We start from the raw sequence: 15149 nt of genomic DNA on the forward strand, positions 1-15149 counted from the left end.
GTCCCTTCCTGCTTTCTTTCTTTTAGGCTGGAGCGTGGGTCAGGATTTCTCATCCTGTTTTCCCCTTAGGACAGGTGAGACTGCTAGCATTTTTTTTCTTTTTATTAAAAAAATTTTTTTTAAGTTTATTTATTTATTTTGAGAGACAGAGCAGGTGGGGGAGGGGCAGAGAGAGAGAGAGAGAGAGAGAGAGAGAATCCCAAGCGGGCTCTGCGCTGTCAGCATGGAGGCTGATGCGGGCCTTGAACTCACAGACTGTTGAGTTCATGACGTGAGCCAAAATCAGGAATCGGGTGCTTAACCGATGGAGCCACCCAGGCACCCCGAGATTGCTAGCATTTTCAAAAGGAACCTTGACAAGCAGGTAAAGAGAAAGCTACAAACAAGAAAATGACGCCCCAAGTAAACCTGTTAAAAAAGTACAAGTTTCATGTAAATTATGAAAGGAATTTTTTTGGTAACTTAAGTAGATTCTTTTGTGTTGTTTTTTTAACTATGCCTTATGTGGGGCTTGAACTCACAGCACTGAGGTCAGGAGTTGCACATTCTACCTACTGAGCCAGCCACGCACCCTGAGTAAATTCCTTTTTTTTTTTTTCTTAATATTTATTTTTGAGAGACAGAGTGCGAGAGTGAGCGGGGGAGGGGCAGAGAGAGCGAGGCGGACAGAGGATCTGAAGCAGGCTCTGTGCTGACAGCAGAGAGCCTGATGCGGGGCTCAAATTCACAAACCAGTGAGATCATAACCTGAGCCAAAGTTGGAGGCTTAACAGACTGAGCCACCCAGTCGCCCCCCCACTTTAAAAAAATTTTTTTTTTTAACATTTATTTATTTTTGAGGCAGAGAGAGAGCATGAACAGGGGAGGGTCAGAGAAAGAGAGAGACACAGAATCCGAAGCAGGCTCCAAGCTCCGAGCTGTCAGCACAGAGCCCGACGCAGGGCTCGAACCCACAGACCGCGAGGTCATGACCTGAGCCGAAGTCGGATGCTTAACCGACTGAGCCATCCAGGCGCCCTGCTGCCCCCTTTTTTAAATTACAGTGTAGTTGAAACACAATGTTACATTAGTTTCCGGTGCACAGCGTAGTGACGGGGGCAGGTCTGTGTGTTCTGCTGTAGCCACCATCTGGCAGCCTACAGGCCACTACAGGACCACTGGTTGTATTCCCCACCCTGTACCTTTCACCCCTGTAACTTACTCATTCCACAACCGGAAGCCTCCGAAAGGGCTTTCGCGTGAAGTAACTGCTCTCTGACCAAGGATGAGCTGGCATCACATTTCAGGTGATGCCTTGCCTGAGTTTCTTTATCCTCACCCCCCTCAGTTTTCGTCTTTTGTGGGTGTCATGTTCTTTCTTGCCTCTTTGGAGCGGTCACTTAGGTTAGTGAACTTCTCCTGGGCCCTCGGATTCTTGCATTCAGATGAATTAACGAGGGACATGACCGGGATGCAGGGCTCTCTAACACAGCACTTGACATGTGGAAGCCTTTCAGTAAATATTGATTGAATGGACCCTGAGCCAGTCTCCTAACATAACCTGATTCCTAGTTCCACGCTTTTCAGCCTGAGGTATTTAAACTGTGGCATATGATAGCATACCAGGGGGACATAAAGCCACAGAATAAATGCTGTCTTCCCAGAGGGCCAGTTTTTCTTGAGAATTTGGAGAGGGGAATATTTTTGCCTGTAATCAAAGCAGATCTATTTTCCATCAGAATGCAAAACTGATGAATTTTTAGGGTAAACTGTGATGCTTTAAAGAAATTCATCTCTCGTGTGGGTCACATTGGACTCTGCCCTAAGCCTCTTGGGGAAGGAAATGGGTTCTCACTCTTTTTGACAATTAGAGGTACTCTGAAAATATTTGAAAGCTATTTCAGTAAGCTGCCTTTGGTAACGCTAGCTCTGTGAAACAAACATGCTTGTGAATGAAAGAATTCATGTTCTTTTTGTGTGGCGTAGATATTTCCTATTTCTGCCCTTGACTGGAATTCTCTTCTGCACATTCACCTGGTTGGGCATGTGTTGGGTTTGTCGAGGGGAGTTAGGGTTATTGAACCCCTTACCACAAACGGGTTTATTTATAAAATACTTCGGAATACGGGTTTCTTTGTAAATTGTAGTCATCTGTGAAGTGAGACAAAAGCAACTGAAACTCTTATTTCCCCACTCAGTCGTGCTTCCTGGGATCCTGGCATGTGGAGGGAGGGCAGTGGGAAGGTGCCCAGGGGGTGACCGGGGAGGGAGAGCTGTCCAGTGGGAGAGGCCAAGTGGGGAGTATCGTCAAGGCTTTGCCAGCCCAGTGCATTCTTCTTCCCTGTAGGAATAGAGCCACCCCTTGAAGATAGTTTCCCACAAGATCACACAGAAGACCTTAGAGCACAGATTCCCAAAGAGCCCAGCCAGTTGGATCAACTTGGGACTGGTGACAAGGGTGGCTCAGAAGTGTCACAGAAGCCGAATACTGAGAAGGACATAGACCCAGGTAAAACTTGCAGATTTTTTCTACAAAGTAGAGGTGTGTCATAAACAAGAGCTTCTAGGACGTTTGTTCTTTTCTTTTTTTTTTTTTCCTTTTTTAATTATTTAGGTAATCTCTGCACCCAACGTGGGGCTCGAACTCATGACCCTGAGTCGCGTGCTCTACCAACTGAGCCAGCTAGGTGCCCCTGGACATTTGTTCCTAAAGGCGGGAAATCAAAGGGAGAATAATACAGGCATGAGTGAGTGTTAAAAAACAAGAAACCCCAGAATAGAAAGAAAAGCAGTTGAGGCAGATGGATGGAGGTCAGCAGTAGGAAAAAGGCCAGAGACTATAACCAACCAAAATATCAATGTTTGGCTCTCATTACTCACGTAAATAATTTCAATCTAAACTATTATTCTTCAAAGGCCTTATGTTCTCAAACAGTAGTTTTCAACCAGACCAGCCGGCATCAGAAACTCTGGGGGTGGAGACCAGCAAGCTGTGTTTAACAAGCCCTCCAGGAAATTCTGATCAGATGAAAGTTTGAGAGGCACTGCTTTATTTATTTATTTTCTTCAGTGTATTTATTTTGAGAGAGAGCACAAGCGGGGAGGAGCAGAGAGAGAGAGAAGACAGAAAGTCTGAAGCAGGTTCCATGTTGACAGCAGAGAGCCCGTAACGGGGCTTGAACTCCTGAACTGTGAGATCATGATCTGAGCCAAAGTTGGAGGCTTAACTGACTGAGCCACCCAGGCGCCCCAAGAGCCACTGCTTTAAAACCCGCAAATTCTTCTCCCCCTCTCCCGCCCCCAGTAGAATACAGTGTGGCTCAGGTCTTGTGTTAATTTGCTACCTGGACATGGCAAAAACCTTCTTAAAAACAGTGAAGGGGATATTTACGCCTAGGTGTCTGTACACCGTAGGGAGCAGTACAGAAACTTGTGCATCGTGTCGTGGTCCCGTGTGGCCTGACACCAGTGTGTCAGCATTAATCACAGCGCAGCAAACACTCAGTGGAGAGCAACTCACTTCATTTGGATTGAGGAGACGGTTTAAAAACAAGACGACAAGCCCAATAATGGCATCAACAGGTTGCCACTGAAGAAAGGCTAATTGTGTTATTTTGTGTGTCCGCTGTGGGGGGTGGTGTGTGTGGTACCATTACTGGTCCCGTGTCCTTTGAGGTTGTGGTCTGTAACCCGGGATAAAGCGCTACCCGTGAGACCTGGTAGCACCGTGTGGGCCTTCAGGAGAAGCCACGGCATGCGCAGGAATTCTGTAATTGGGGAAGAAATGACCTGTCAGAGGCCTCCCGTGTTCCGAGGACGTTGCATTCATGTATCATCCTCTCTAGTTCTAAAGTCTTTATCTCAAAAAGAGTCAAAAGAGTTTTTTCAGCTTGTTGAAAATGAGTCATACGCCACGATGTCTCGTTAACGCTCTTGCTCAGAAACTTTCAAGGCTAGGAAAACCTCTGCTTGCAGAATTAAAAACGGATTTTTTGCCCGGTCCTTCCGAGTTCTGCCACAGGATGACATGAGCTACCCTTACAGGCTCATCTTCCCAAATGTCCCTTCATGCATCTCAGCCGCCCTGACTGTGGACACTTCCCCAGGGGTCACAGTCATAGATCCATCGTGAATGGAGTCTCTGGGTGGGGAGAGAGTCCCCTCCTCCGCCCCTCACTAACCACTTGCTGAGCTCCTAGCTGTTTACAGAACGGGCCCAGCCTCAACTAATTCAAACTGAGGTCACCTCCCCGCCACCTCCTCTAGTGAAACCCTTTCAGGCTCAGCAGAGCTTCAGGCCAGCCCCGGCTCTGTAAGCAGTTCCCGTTAGCGTCTCTGGGCGTTTACCTTGTTCTCTTTTGTGTAGCTGTCATTCATCTGTGAGGGAGCAGTCACCTGCCAGGGGCCAGACACCGTGCTAAGCACGGGTGCAGTCCACCTGCGGGTCTGCAAGCTGACGCTTTTCTACTCAGCGGTTGCCTGAAGTTTCTAACACAATGCTTCACCGGCACTGAATGAACATCTGGTAAATGCAACTGTGTCCGTGTGGGAAAAAAAAAAAAAAAAAACAACCCATAAGATTCTGCTTTTCTCAATTCCCATGACTAAATACTGTTCAGAGAGCAGTTGTTTTGCCGGAGACATGATGGGAGACCTGGTGAGGGGTAGGGTGTGTTGGAGATACGTTCATTTCATAATGGAAGGGCGTGATGGCTCGAATGGGTGTTCTGAATTTTCTTCTCTCTAGAATTCTTTAAGAGCGTAATTATATAAGTTATATACGTCTTTATATAAGACCTATAGAAACTGTGTCTTTTTTTTTAGTAAATATGTTTTAATTTTATCTCAAGTTACCTCTACGCCCAACTTGGGGCTCAAACTCATGACCCTGAGATCAAGAGCCACGTGCTCTACTGACTGAGCCAGCCAGGTGCCCCTATAAGTCTGTATACGTCTTTAAGAGAAGCCACTGACTCATACTCGGTGGGCACTCGATAAATATTTTAAACGAAGAGAAACAAGTCTTACTCTAAAGCATATTATAAAATATTAATTTTCACCCTCAATTTTAGGGATAATTCCAACAGAAAGCAGTCCTGTTGATGCTGTTGATGCAAAAAAGAAACTAGAAACAAATGCTGAAGAGCCAGCAAGTGTGTCACCTTTGGAAAATGCAATTCTTATAATATATTCATTCATAATTTATTTAACTAAGACGGTAAGTTCGACATACATAGCTTCTTCAGATAGAGTTATCGATTAATTATGGTTTTTGAGTTGATCTTGAGCATGAGGTCAAGAACTTAAAATTACTGCTGATCCTTTGACTTTAGCCTCTGAAACGGGCCACCTGTGTATAATTTGATGGGTTCTTAGCTCAGATCTGCGGTGTGTCAGAGCCGGGCATAGACAAACCTGTAAAACATGGCTCTTCCCCAGCAGGACCTTTTAGTCCAGCAGGGAGATAAAGACCTTCACTGGGGACATAATATGATACGGGCAGAGAGGATTTTCCCGATGGGAGAATGATGTGTTGGATACACTGATTTCGTTGTGGTGGGAGGATGGGCAGAGAAGGTCAGAAGTTTCGGCAGGAGCTGAAGGACAAATGGGAGTTTGATATGTGTTGCTGAATAGACGGTGGAGAGGGAGGTAGCATGCGGTTCGACCGAGGAAATAACATGTTCAGAGAGATGGATGGTATTACAAAGAGAAGGCCTTTGGGGGAAGCCAGGGAAGCCTTTTTGGTGTTGAATAGTTGAGGGTGTGGTTGGAAGGCGTCTTTTGGAGGGAGATAGGGAGATGGGTAAAGGAAGTTGTGTGTTGTGACAGGTAGTGCTACGCTCTTTGGGATTGGGATCCTTGGAAGGTTTTAAGCGGAAAGGGATGTGATTAGATTTGTGTCTTAGAAAGAGTCACTTATGGCAGAGTATTCAGATTTATCTTTCTTAGGGAGTCAGGATTCAAATGAGACATTTAATCTGCCTGGAAGCATATTTAAGCTTTTTAGGACTTAGCTCCCCCTTGTGGTATTTGTTGAAATTGGACATTTTTCGGTAAATTGTGGGAATGAGCAAGCTTTTCAGAAGCTGGAGGCCAAGTTGTCCTTGGACCTGTAAAGAAAAGTATCCTCCCCCATAAAACTATTTTTCCACTACGTTCTGTTATTTCAAGACTTGTGTAGGAAAGAGGATCCCCCCCCCCCCCCCGCCCCGTTCCATAAAAATGCATGAGTTTTGAGCCAGGATTATCTGGTTTCAAATCCCAGATTCATCATTGAGAAGCTTCAGCAAATTACTGAGCTCCGTTTAGCTGTCCTACATCTTCCAAATGCTGATAATACCTACTGCAATTGTTGTAAGAATTAAATGACTTGATAACAAAGTGTTCAGTGCAGTGCCTGGCATTTGTAGGATCTCACCACCCTCTGCCTGCTTCTCATTTGGATGGTCAGAGGGAAGCATAAAAACACTGGATACCCAGGGAATTCAGGAGAAAGGCCACCGGGAAGAGTTTTTAGCTTTCTCCATGGTTGTGGTGGTTAGCAGCCCCCCAGGTAAAGGTGTGTATGACCTGTGCAGTTAGAATAATGACATTTTCAGTGATTAAGGCAGTTTCAGAATTCGAATTTTATCATCAGAATGAATCATTGTCACTTCAAAAATTTAACAGCCTCCAGATGTGGAAGGAGTTCTTTATTCATTTTGTTTGTGGATATGCACGGAGCCCCTTTCTAGGCCCACTTGGTGGCCACAGATGTGGTATAAAACAGGGTCTCTGCTTGGGGATGGTGGGAGAAGGCACAGACGGGAATGGCCAGGGAAAAGGGCACAATGTTACAAAGTAACATGGACTTCAAAGGTGTTGTCAAGAAAGCATTTCGATGGCCCAGTATGTGCAGAGTGTTGTGCTAGGAATAGAAGATTCTGAGAGGTATAAAGCATGATTCTGATTTTGGAAAGGTTTAAGAAAAGGGCATATCAGATATATGAAAACTGAGAAAATGGAAAATATCTTGAAACAGTTTTTGTGAAATATCAAGTAGTATAGATAATTCTTTGGTAAGGCTGGGGAGTACTGGGGTGCTGACTTGTTCAGGAAAACTGGACCAGAAGTCAGATTCATGGATCCACCATTGATGGAATCTTGGAGCTGGAAGGGACCTTCGGGGGCAGCTTGTCCAGCTTCACTAATTGCAGAAATGTCCTCTTAGTCACCTGGCAGGTAGTTAGGAGATCTGGGTGTCAACAGCTCCTTGTGTGAACAACCTAACCTTACAGGGCCATATGTGGCCCTGTTGGCTCACTCATTCTCTTATTGACTCTAGAGTTTCCTTATGTGATTCCTTCTTGTAGAATCTAATTCTTTTTCTCTATAGTAACTCTGAATGTTTGAAGTGATGCTTTAATTTTTTAAGTGTTTTATCACGGAAAGTTTCAAACATACAAAAGCAGAAGTAATTGTAAAATGAATCCATGGCCTATTCCCAAGTTGACAGTAATTCCTTAATATCATCCAATATTTGGCACATTAAAAATCCCCTTTCCTACTTTTAAAAATTATTTTTGTTCAAATCAGGATCTTGCTGGGGTCCAGATATTATAGAAGGTTGCCATATGTCTTAAATCAACCTTAGTCAGATATAAATGACATACGATAAAGGTTACCCATTTTAAGAATACAGCTCAGTGAGTTTTAACAAATGTATTCGCTCATGTTAAAACAATCATAACCAAGACATGGAACATTTCCTTCATTCAGAGGAGTTTCCTCATGTACCTTCTCAGTGTGTCTCCTTTACTGCTGGCTCCCGGCAACACTGAATTTCACTGTAGGTTCTGTTTGCCCGTTGGAGAATTATAAGTATAAAATGGACTCATACCTAGGAGTGAAACTGCCCTGCCACATGGTAAGTTTGTTTTAGCTGGAAAGGAGCGGCCAAACAATTCTCAAGAGTGACTGTCCAGTTTATACTTCCATAGCAATTTATGGGACTTCCATTTGGTCACGTATTTGCTAACATTTGATATTATCGGTCATAAATTTTAGACATTCTAGTATATATGTTTTTGTGGGTTTTTAAAAAATTTTTTTGTTTATTTTTTTATTTTGAGAGAGAGAAAAAATGCATGAGTGGGGAGGGGCAGAGAGAAGGAGATAGAATCCCACGTGGGGCTTTATCCCATGATGGTGAGATCATGACCTGAGCCAAAATCAAGAGTTGGACGCCTGACTGAGCCATCCAGGCGCCCTTCTTTGTGGGTTTTTTTTTTTTTTTTTTTTTTTAAGTTTATTCATCTTTGAGAGATAGAGAGAGAGAGAGCATGAGCGGGGAAGGGGCAGAGAGAGGAAGACACAGAATCCTAAGCAGGCTCCAGGCTCTGAGCTGTCAGCACAGAGCCTGATGTGGGGTCGAACTCACGGAACCACAAGATCATGACCCGAGCCTAAGTCAGACACTCAACCGACTGAGCCACCCAGGCACCCCCCTTCTTTGTGGTTTTAATTGTATTTCTTGGTGATATATGATGAGTACTTTTTCACATGACCATGTTGTGTGTTCATGTGCGAAATAGCTTTTCAGATCTTTTGTCCCCCTTGTTAAAGTTTATTTATTTAAGTAATCTCTGCACTCAGTGTGGAGCTCAAACTCACAGCCCGGAGATCAAGAGTCACATCTCTTCCAACTGAGCCAGCCAGGCGCACCTCTTTTGCCCTTTCTTAAATTATTTTTTTTTCCTCATAAATAGTAAGATCTAAGAGTTCTTCATGTATTTTGGTTACAACTTCTTTGTCAAATATATATTATGAATAATTTTTTCAGTCTATGGCTTGGCCTTTCAGTTTCTTAACGTTGCTTTTGAAGAGCAAATTTGTAATTTTGGTGAATACGATTTTATTAATTTTTACTTTTATGGTTAGTGCATTTTATTTCCTGCCTGAGGAATCATAGGCCCTTCCAACGATGCAAATGTTTTCTCATACTTTCTTCTAGAAGTTTTATAGTTATACCTTTCATGCTCAGGTCTCTGTTCTGTGTTGAGTTAATTTTTGTGAATGGTGTCAAGTTTCATATTTTTCTTCTATGGACATCAGTTGCTCCTGTGGCATTTCTTTTCCCTTCCGATTACCTTGGCCCTTGAGTAGAAATCAGCCGACCATATTTGTGTGTCCGTCTGCACTCTGTTCAATTGATCTGTATTTCTATCCTAAGATAACACACTTTTCTGATTGGTATAGCCTTATAGTAGGTCTCGGAATCGGAAGAATTGTTTTTGGCTATTTCAGTTCCTTTGCATTTCCATATAAATTTTAGAACCAACTTCCGGAGATTTTATTTGTTACTATGTTGAATCTGTAGATGCGTTTCAGAAGAATCGATATCAACAAATATTAAGGCAACTAATCCGTGAAGTAAGTTCATCTCCACATTTACATCTTTTGTTTCTCAGCAGAATTTTGTAGGTCTCAGGTACAGGTTTCACACAGATTTTGTTGCCTTTGTATTTTATGGTTTTTGATGTAAAATTGTGTTTTTCTTACATGTCATTTACCATTGTTTTGTGCTGATACATAGAAACACAACCGGTTTTGTATATTTGTATCTTCAAACCTTATTGAATTTATTAGTTCTAGGACCTTTTTTTGTAGATTTCATAGGATTCTCTGTGTAGATAAGTGATTACGTCATCTGTGAATAAACACCTTTCAGAAAAGTCAGGTTAATGAAACATAATTACCTTTAGTAAAATTCACTCTTGCTCTGGACAGTTTGATGAGTCTTCACATTATTTCTTTAGATTTTTTTGTTTCCCTCCTCTCTTGCCTTTCCTTCTGGGACTCCAGTTACACGTAAGTTAGACCACTTCATGTAGTTCCACAGGTCACTGAGGCCCTGTTCTTTTCTGTTGTTTTCCAGCTTTCTAGGTCTTTGCTTCAGTTTAGGTATTCCTATTGCTGTCTTCATGGTCATTGATCTTTAAAAAAAAATTTTTTTTTAATTTTTAAAGTTTGTTAGTTTATTCTGAGAGAGAGAGAAAACACGAAAGGAGGGACAGAGAGAGAGAATCCTAAGCAGGCTCAGTGATTAAGCCTGACACGGGACTTGATCCCATGAGAGAGACCATGACCTGAGCCAAAACCAAGAAGAGTGACGCTCGACCGACTGAGCCAGCAGGTGCTGCCTCCTCATTCATCTTTCATAGTATCTAATCTGTGGTTCAGCCCATCAAGTGAATTTTTCATTTCTGGTAGTTTAATTTTCAGCTCTGAATGTTCTACTTGGTTCTGTTTATATCTTCCACCTTTTGTCAGTATGGCCAAGGTCAACTTCAAAATATTCTTTTCAAATTTTTTCAGAAAAAAATAAAGAAATTTTTTCAAGCCAATTGTCATCTCTGTTGCAACTTCTTGTTTTGTTTTTTTTTTTCTTTTTTTTTTTTTCTTTTTCTTTAGAGAGAGAGAGAGGAAAAAAAAGACCATGAGCAGGGGAGGGGCAGAGAGGGAGAGAGAATCCTAAGCAGGCTCTGTGCTAACAGCACAGAGCCTGACTCAGGGTTCAATCCCATGAATTGTGAGATCCTGACCTGAGCTGAAATCAAGAGTCAGATGCTTAACTGTCTGAGCCACCCAGGCGCCCCTCTTGGTCTGTTTTTACAGATTGATTTGTCTCCTACTCATGGGATATTCCTGTGGGTGTTTTTTGTTTTTTGTTTTTTGGTTTTTTTTTTACATGTCGACCTACTTTCCTGCTTTTTTTACACATAGTGATTCCAGTGATTCCTTGTTGTTGCTGGGTGCCAGGTGCTGTGAATGTTACATTGTTGAGCGCCTGGTTTTTAGTGACTTTTTTAAAATGTTGAGGTTTGCTTTGCTAGACAGTTGTTACTTGTGGACCAGCTTGATCCTTTCTAGTCTTATTTTTAAGACTTTTTTAAGATTGTGTATATAGTTGCCTTGACTCTAGAGGTAGTATAGCCCTACTCCTAAGGCATGATTCTTCTGGAATCTACTGAATGCCAGGCAATGTCAGGTCACTCTAACTGACTGGAGTGCAATTTGCTTCCCATGCCTGTGTAGAACTCTGGGATTTGTGCAGCTTTCAGAATGGTGGCAGCTATTCTTTTCATCTGAGGGGTTTTTTTTGCCCGTCCTTAGAGAATCTTACCTTAGGCAGATCTGCTTCAAATTCAGCAAAGACTGAAGGAAACCCCTTCATGGATTTCTGGAACTCTTTTTCTTTGTAGCCCCCGTCTTTGTGGTACCTTTCCCTGCACATTTCAGTAACCTCGGTCTCCCTGAACTCTGGCCTTCTCCTCTTCAGGGAGATTGGTGGGCTCTGTGAGGCTTCTCCCTGTGCTGAGGTGAGAATGTGTCTCCAGGCAGGAAGCTGGTTGACCAGCAGGCTCACCTCCTTGTTTTCCCTTCCTTCAGTGGTCACGGTTGTGTGCGGCCTGTTGTTCTCCACCTGAAAATTGTGTTTTTCATGTGTTTTGTCCAGTTTTCTAGTTATTTCAGTGGGAGGGCAAGTATACCCTTTCCTCTGCCTATAGATTTTCTCCTTTTGTTTGTTGTTGTTGGAATGTATTCATTGAAGAAACGGTTTGTTTGGCCTCTAGGGGCTATATCGTGTTCTGCATTTTGCTAACTACATTCCCCAGTGTAACTGAACATGTTTCTCTGACTCTTTGTATTTGCTGGGAATTGGTAGTCCGATTCAGTTTCAATATTGATTGGCAAGGGTACTTAACAGGAGATGTTTGCTTTCAGCAGGAGGCATCTAATGTATAGATGTCCCTCTACTTTTTGTTTTTTAATTTTTTTTAATGTTTATTTTTGAGGGGGAGAGAGAGAGACAGACAGACAAAGCACGAGTGGGGGAGGGGCAGAGAGAGAGTGAGACACGGAATCTGAAGCAGGTCCAGGCTCTGAGCTGTCAGCACAGAGCCCAGCGCAGGGCTCGAACTCACAGACTGCGAGATCATGACCTGAGCCGAAGTTGGAAACTCAACCAACTGAGCCACCGAGGCAACATCCCTGGATGTCCCTCTACTTTTGATGTCACTAGTCATTGGTGACATTGACTAAGTCTGTTAATATATTATGGTGCAAAATGGTGATAGGGGATCGCTTCTCGGCCTTTTGGCTAAGATCAAGTGTAAAATGGTGAGATGGTGATTATATTGTTGCTGCTTCATTTAAAGGCTGGGATATTTCTTCAAAAAGAAACATAGTCAAGTATTGTTTACACTGAGATTTACTTTGTATAGTATAAATATTTGATTCTTTCTATTTAAATAGTTTCCAAAATAATGGCTTGGTTTCCTGGCTTTATCCAGAGATGTCCAGAGGGGTTTTTTGGTGTATTTCTTCTAACTCTATTCTAATCATTATTACGATATCATGAATTTGAAAATAGTTGGTGTGTTTCAATCCACTGTAGTTCTTATTCTTACCAGTGCTCAATTTCTCCCACTTTTGGCTAGTGGGAGCCTCTTCAGCTTGGCTTCAGAGCCTTTTGGACACCACCCAGTGGTCACTGACACCTTCCTTGCTTTCTAGTGTGACAGCGTGTTCTAATCCTCTACATTTCCTGCCTGCACCTTGAAGGAGTTATTTCTTTAAGGAGTCCCTGATTTCTTTGAATGGGAAATAGTATTTAAAAGCTGCATTCTGGATACGAAGATGCTTATTTCTTTTGAGTTGGGATTTCTAGGCCTTTTCAGAGGGCAAGGCTAAGAAAGACGTGGAGTTTTTTGTGTGTTTCAGTATTCATCTTGGTTCCATATGGATACTCCCAAAATAAAATCAGGATGCTAGAGGGATTTTACTTAACCTCATCTATCTTACACATGTATTTTCTTTCTCCAGTGTTGGAAATCCCAGTTTTCAATGATGTCAACATATTTACTTCATTTTTCAGTAGTCACACAACAATATTAAAAACACCAATACCAACACTGCCACCCACGATATATTATTGAAAATGTTTTCAGGATATTTTTCAGCTATATCCCACTAGTGCATACTTGAAATAATTCCTTTCTGTCATCCTGCCATCAACTTGATACAGTTAGGTTAATTGTTTCATTTTTGCTTTCACTTTTTAGGGATTGCTTTTAAATGTATTTGTTTGTTTTGTTTTACAAGTATCTAACATATTTATAAGATCCAAAGCCAATTTATAAAACAAATGCTCTGGAGAAGTCAAGGTTTTGTCCCAGGTCCACTGAACCTGTTGTTACCCTCCTCTATGGATAATTTTTAAAATTAATTTCATTATCTTATCATTTAAAAATAAGCACAAGGGGGGCTGCCTGGGTGGCTCAGTCGGTTGGGTGGCCGACTACAGTTCAGGTCATAATCTCACAGTCTGTGAGTTCGAGCCCTGCATCGGGCTTTGTGCTGACAGCTCAGAGCCTGGAGCCTGCTTCTGATTTTATGTCTCCCTCTCTCTCTGCCCCTTCCTTGCTTGCTCTCTCTCTCTCTTTTTCTCTCTCAAAAATAATAAACATTTAAAAAAATCCAAAAAAATCGCATGATTTCCACATTCAGCCAAGATAGATTTAGAGATACTGGCTTTACCGTCACCGAAACAACTGGAGAGAAAAAAAAAAATCAGACAAAATTAATGAAGCCATTTTCAAATCACTGGGCTTCAGGTAACAAAGGACAGTGATTCCCAAAAAATCGGGAACAAGTGCCGTGAGCTCTACGATTGTGCCTGCTCACTTCACTGAAAGAGTCCCAGGTTGTGTTTCTCTAGAGAACCTTGACTAATACAACATTCTTGAGCTTTGTTCTGTTTGTTCAGGTAAATAACCAGGAAATAGTTTCATTCTTTGGCGTCTTGGAGTTTCAGGTTTGTTAGGCGAGGTACGAGCAGCATTTAGTCTGAGTCGAGACCCTTCTGCGTACTTCATCCAGGTCTCCTAGAATCATAAGGTACTATTCTTGGCCCTATGTCAGGAACTGTTCCCTGGGAACAATTGGATAGTTTCTGTGATGTTGAGTAATTTTGTCAACCTCATGTGCCGATGAATTCTCAAAGGGGACCTTTCATGGATCCCCTGAGTGTTCGCTCTCTCACCCCACCCCATGCCTCCTCTTGGTACTCAGCCCTGTGAATTTTAGCTGCCTTGCTTTCCCTGGACTTTCAGCTCCGTCTCCTCAACTCCGGGTTCCTCACTTCTGTGCCACAATAGGGGACACCCACACACAGCCACACACATAGGTAGAAGAGGTTTTTTATAAGGAATTGACAAACGCACAAATGGAGGCTGAGGAGTCCCACAGTCTGCTGTCTACAAACTGGAGACCCAGGAAAGCCAGTGGTGTAATTCAGGTTGAGTCCCAAAGGGAGCTGATGGTGTAGATGCTAGTCAGGTCTGAAGGCCTGAGAACCAGGAGTAGCAAGGGTAGAAGAAGAATGATGTCCTAGCTCAAGCAATCCCAGAGAAAGGGGTGAATTCCTTTTGCATTTTGCTCTTTTCAGGCCCTCAGTGGATTGGATGATGCCTACCCATATTGGGAAGGGCAGTCTACTTTACTGAGTGAATCGATTCAACTGCTAATCTCATCTGGAAACATCCTCAAAAGCACAAAAATTAAGGTTTAATTTGGGTGCCCCATAACCACTCAAGTTGACACATAAAAGTAGCCATCACATTTGTTCATAATGTGTGGCATCCAGTCAGGGATTACTAGTCATGCAAAGAGGCAAGAGAATAGAAACCATGATGAGGAGAAAAATCAGCCTATCCAACCAAGAACTACCAGAGATGTTAGAATTAAGCAAGGATATTAAAATAGGTTTTATTACTAAATTTTGGATGTTAAAAAAGTTAAGTAGAGACATAAAAGATGTTTTTTTTAAAAGGACCCAAATCAAACTTCTGGATTTGAAAACTACAGTGACAGAGATGATAAATATACTGGGTGGAAGTTGTGCTGGATCAGACATTGTAGGTGATAAGACTAGTGAACTTGAAGACCTAGCATTAGAAGCTATTCTATATGAAATACATAGGGAAAAAAGACTCAAGAAAACTCATCAGATTACCTGTGAGCTGTGGGACACTTTCAAGCAGCCTAGTAAATGGAACTGGAATCACTGGAGGACAGGATTGAAGAGGTGTTCAGAAACAGATTTAAAGACATAATGGTTGCAA

At 42.5% G+C, this 15149-nt stretch overlaps 1 protein-coding gene across 8 annotated transcripts in view; it reads left to right on the top strand.

Moving 5' to 3' along the window:
- The window catches only part of MIA3 (MIA SH3 domain ER export factor 3), a 54396-nt gene that overhangs the window by 12532 nt on the left and 26715 nt on the right, over nt 1-15149 (top strand). For 5 of the 8 annotated variants that reach the window (XM_042925353.1, XM_042925354.1, XM_042925359.1 and 2 more), the window contains exons 5-7: nt 27-74; nt 2327-2488; nt 5052-5197. In XM_042925353.1, the coding sequence (XP_042781287.1) occupies nt 27-74; nt 2327-2488; nt 5052-5197 (356 nt within the window). The remainder of the gene's footprint in view (nt 1-26; nt 75-2326; nt 2489-5051; nt 5198-15149) is intronic. The other 3 variants (XM_042925356.1, XM_042925362.1, XM_042925357.1) reach the window with 1 other exon arrangement.

The sequence above is a fragment of the Panthera leo genome, chromosome F3, assembly GCF_018350215.1.
Source record: "Panthera leo isolate Ple1 chromosome F3, P.leo_Ple1_pat1.1, whole genome shotgun sequence".
Taxonomy (NCBI): domain Eukaryota; kingdom Metazoa; phylum Chordata; class Mammalia; order Carnivora; family Felidae; genus Panthera; species Panthera leo.